The sequence below is a fragment of the Setaria viridis genome, chromosome 8, assembly GCF_005286985.2.
Source record: "Setaria viridis chromosome 8, Setaria_viridis_v4.0, whole genome shotgun sequence".
NCBI classification, from domain to species: domain Eukaryota; kingdom Viridiplantae; phylum Streptophyta; class Magnoliopsida; order Poales; family Poaceae; genus Setaria; species Setaria viridis.
Genome location: NC_048270.2, coordinates 25,759,961 through 25,763,331, shown reverse-complemented (window position 1 = coordinate 25,763,331; position 3,371 = coordinate 25,759,961). Strand labels below are relative to the sequence as shown.

Genomic DNA, 3,371 nt, shown 5'->3' with positions numbered 1-3,371 from the left:
TTTTCTGTATCCACCTAGGAATCCTAAGTGGTTTCACCTGGAGGCTCCAAAACAATTAATAGTAAGATTGTTGCAGCATAACAATGCAACGACTGTTCCATCTCAAAAATAAAAAAAATGTACAGCTAAAAACTATCCAAACAGTTAAATGTGGTCTTACTTTGAAGACTATTAAAATGAACACAATAATATAGTTAGTATTCGGTACGGACACTTGGTTTGAAAATTATGGATTTATTTGTTGGCTCCGCGCAAGCGAGCACGCCGTTCTCATGCGACACGCTGGCGTCCACAAATCCACCGTGCTCCCTAAAAAGAAAGTAAAAAAAAAAAGCAAAGGCTTCGATCCTCCCCTCTGTTTCTCGGTGCCGCCGGCATGGCGTAGAAAGAAGCACCGCTGCCTTCCTGTAATCCAGCCTGCGCCCCTCACGGCCTGCGATCCCCACTCGAGGTCGCTGCATCCGGCCCAGAAAGGAGAGCATTCATCACGCCGGCGGCGCTAGAGCGAGGCGGCCATGGACCTCGTCGTCGGCGCCTCGAACGACGCGGTGAAGTCCCTGGTGAGCAAGCTCGGCAGCCTCCTCGCGCAGGAGTACACCCTGATCGGCGGCGTCCGCGACGACATCCAGTACATCAACGACGAGCTGGCCAGCATGCAGGCCTTCCTCAACAAGCTCAAGCGGGCGCCAGGCGGCCACGACGAGCAGCGGCAGGACTGGATGAAGCAGGTCCGGGAGGTGGCCTACGACATCGAGGACTGCGTCGACAACGTCAGCCACCGCCTCGGCGGCGAGCCCCGCGGCAGCGGCCGGCTGGTCTTCCTCCGGCGGGCTGGGTACCTCCTTGCTACGCTGTACGCGCGCCACTGCATTGCCACTGAGATCCGCAACCTCAAGGTCCGGGCGCAGTACGTCAGCGAGCGACGCACCCGGTACGGGGTGGAGAACCCCGGAAGCAGTGACGGCCCTGCCGGAGCCAATGCTCCCAGAGACCGCCCAGTGCCTCCTCCGCAGCTCATCGGAACCATGGCGCCTGTCGGAATAGAGGACGCCATGGAGGAGCTTGAGCGATGGTTTACTGAGGGAAAGCAGAGGAGTGAGCATCAGCTCAAGTTCCTTTCCATTGTCGGGTTTGGTGGCCTTGGCAAGACCACGCTCGCTATGGCGTTGTACCGCAAGTTTGGAGACGAGTTCGATCGCAGATCATCGGTGCTCGCGTCGCAGAAGTTCCATCTCCCGACCGTTCTGAGAAGCCTTGTCAAGCAATTCCATGAGCAGCAAGCTGGTGCCTCCAAGAAGGACCTCGACGGGATTGACGAATGGGGAGAAGAAGAGCTCAAAAAGAATCTCGCGAGTCAACTAAAAGACAAGAGGTTTGATTTCTAAAAAAATAATTCTTCCTGACTCTAGTCTCTAGTTAATGGTTCTCTTTCACAGTACATTTGTGGATAAAGATCTTTGGATTTGCCTTCTCTAAAAAAGAATATATATATACATTTGTATATATATTGTACCTTCAACATTACTAAAAATTTGCAACTATGTTACCTATCTCTATTATTATAAATAAAGTCCAAAGGTTCTCCTATATATGCTTTGGAGATGGATAGTTTATTAGCTAGAATGTGAAGTAGAAAATGGAGAGGTATTTTGAGCTAGAATGTGAGGGAGATTGATGTGTCATATATAGTATGTATCCTTGCAATGGTTTAAGAATGATGCTACCTTGTCTAGACGGTTTATCTTGTCAAATTTAATATGGTTTTTCAAATCCATACTTGTTGAACTTGCATACCGTGTTCATCTCGACGATAATGTTCTCCGCCGAGCAGCAACGTATGTCAAGGAGGAGGTCCGATTCTACGAGAAAGAGTGGATACGAACATCGTGACCGTGTCCCCTTTTTCGTAGAATCGAACCTCTTCCATGATGAAGTGCAGTGCCGCCTAATTGAGAACATGCTCGCCAGATGATCACGGTCTTCAAGTTCCACAAGTTCTCCAGGCATACCATGTTCATCTCGGTAAGCATGTTCTCCGTGGAGCAGCAACGAACGTCAAGGAGGAGCTTCAATTTTACAAGAAAGAGTGGCAACAGACATCGTGGAAGACTGTGTCCCCTTTCTCGTAAAATGGAAGCTCTTCCATGACGAAGTACGGTGCCGCCCAGTTGAGAACATGCTCGCCGAGATGATCACGGTCTTCAAGTTCAACAAGTTCTGCAGTGCTAAGGTAAGAATTTTTGTACATAGATGGCTTCTGCTACTGGAGGAAGTGGCGATGGTAGGGGCGATCGTCGTTTCTCTTTCGACAAGGGGAAAATCATAGTTGGCCCTCAGGATAAGCCGAAGAAAATGAGCACGTTGGAGAAAGCAATACTTTGTTATTTGCAGAAACGTCATGAAGAAGCTGTTGTAGCGGGTTAGGAATCTCCTTTTGGTGGTCGTTATGCTCCACTGTCAGTCCCGGGTGTTTCACGTCCACTTAGTACTACCATTTCAGGTGGCACAAATAAACCACAGGATGAGGCTGGGTCAGCGGAACCTTCATCTTCACTGCCCAAGGATGCTTAAAGTCCTCCTAGATAATAACTAGTGGATGACTTGTTGTAGTGTATCATGTTGTTTGGATCTTCAATTTAAATATATGTATTTGTATCTATATCTAAACCTTCATCATTATTTGCACTACAACGTTTGACATGCTTTGAATCGTGAATCCATTTTCATGTGTAATCAATTTTCAAGTGTAATCCATTTTCACGCGTAATCCATTTTCAAGTGTAATCCTTGTTCATGCGTAATCAATTTTCATGCGTAATCCATTTTCAAGTGTAATCCATTTTTATGCGTAATACGATGCAGATGGATCGGCAATGGATGTATAATGCAGACAGACGGAGCAAGGTGTTTTGCATTATTTTCTCGAAGTTGCCAAAGCGAACAAGCCAGAGAATGGGTTCGTATATGTCCATGCTTCCAATGCAATAACAAGAAAGACTATTCAAAGGATTGCTAGGGGACTATTCATAGCTACTTGTTTAGATACGGTTTCATGCCTAACTATTTGATTTGGACCAAGCATGGTGAAAGAGAGGTTGTAATGGAAGATGGCGAAGAGGAGGAGGATGATGATAACATTCTGGACTGGGTTGCAGGTCAAGCTTTTGCAGATACGACAATGAGCGAGGCTGATGAAGATGAGTTTACAGAAAATGGCCCTACTGATGACCTTGGTCAGGTGCTACGAGATGCACATAGAGATTGCGAAACTGAGAAGGAAGCAGCAAAGTTGCAGCGCATGATAGATGATCACCAAAAATTGTTGTACCTAGATTGCCAGCAGGGCCATAAAAAACTAGGTACGGCACTAG

The 3,371-nt window shown here is 47.2% G+C and overlaps 1 protein-coding gene across 1 annotated transcript; it reads left to right on the top strand.

Annotated features, from left to right (window-relative positions):
* Positions 1–296: 296 nt before the first annotated feature.
* LOC117866852 (disease resistance protein Pik-2) lies at positions 297–2,673 on the top strand. The gene is made up of 2 exons (XM_034751141.2): positions 297–1,372; positions 2,251–2,673. The coding sequence occupies exons 1-2, from the start codon at positions 516–518 to the stop codon at positions 2,324–2,326; spliced, it is 933 nt and encodes a 310-aa protein (XP_034607032.1). The 5' UTR covers positions 297–515; the 3' UTR covers positions 2,327–2,673.
* Positions 2,674–3,371: the final 698 nt, after the last annotated feature.

What these genes read in the sequence shown, in the direction of transcription:
- LOC117866852 (XM_034751141.2), top strand. Translation starts at nt 516, where the DNA reads ATGGACCTCGTCGTCGGCGCCTCGAACGACGCGGTGAAGTCCCTGGTG. An exon ending in AGTCAACTAAAAGACAAGAG is followed by an intron (nt 1,373 to 2,250) that starts GTTTGATTTCTA and finishes TTTTGTACATAG; the next exon opens with ATGGCTTCTGCTACTGGAGG.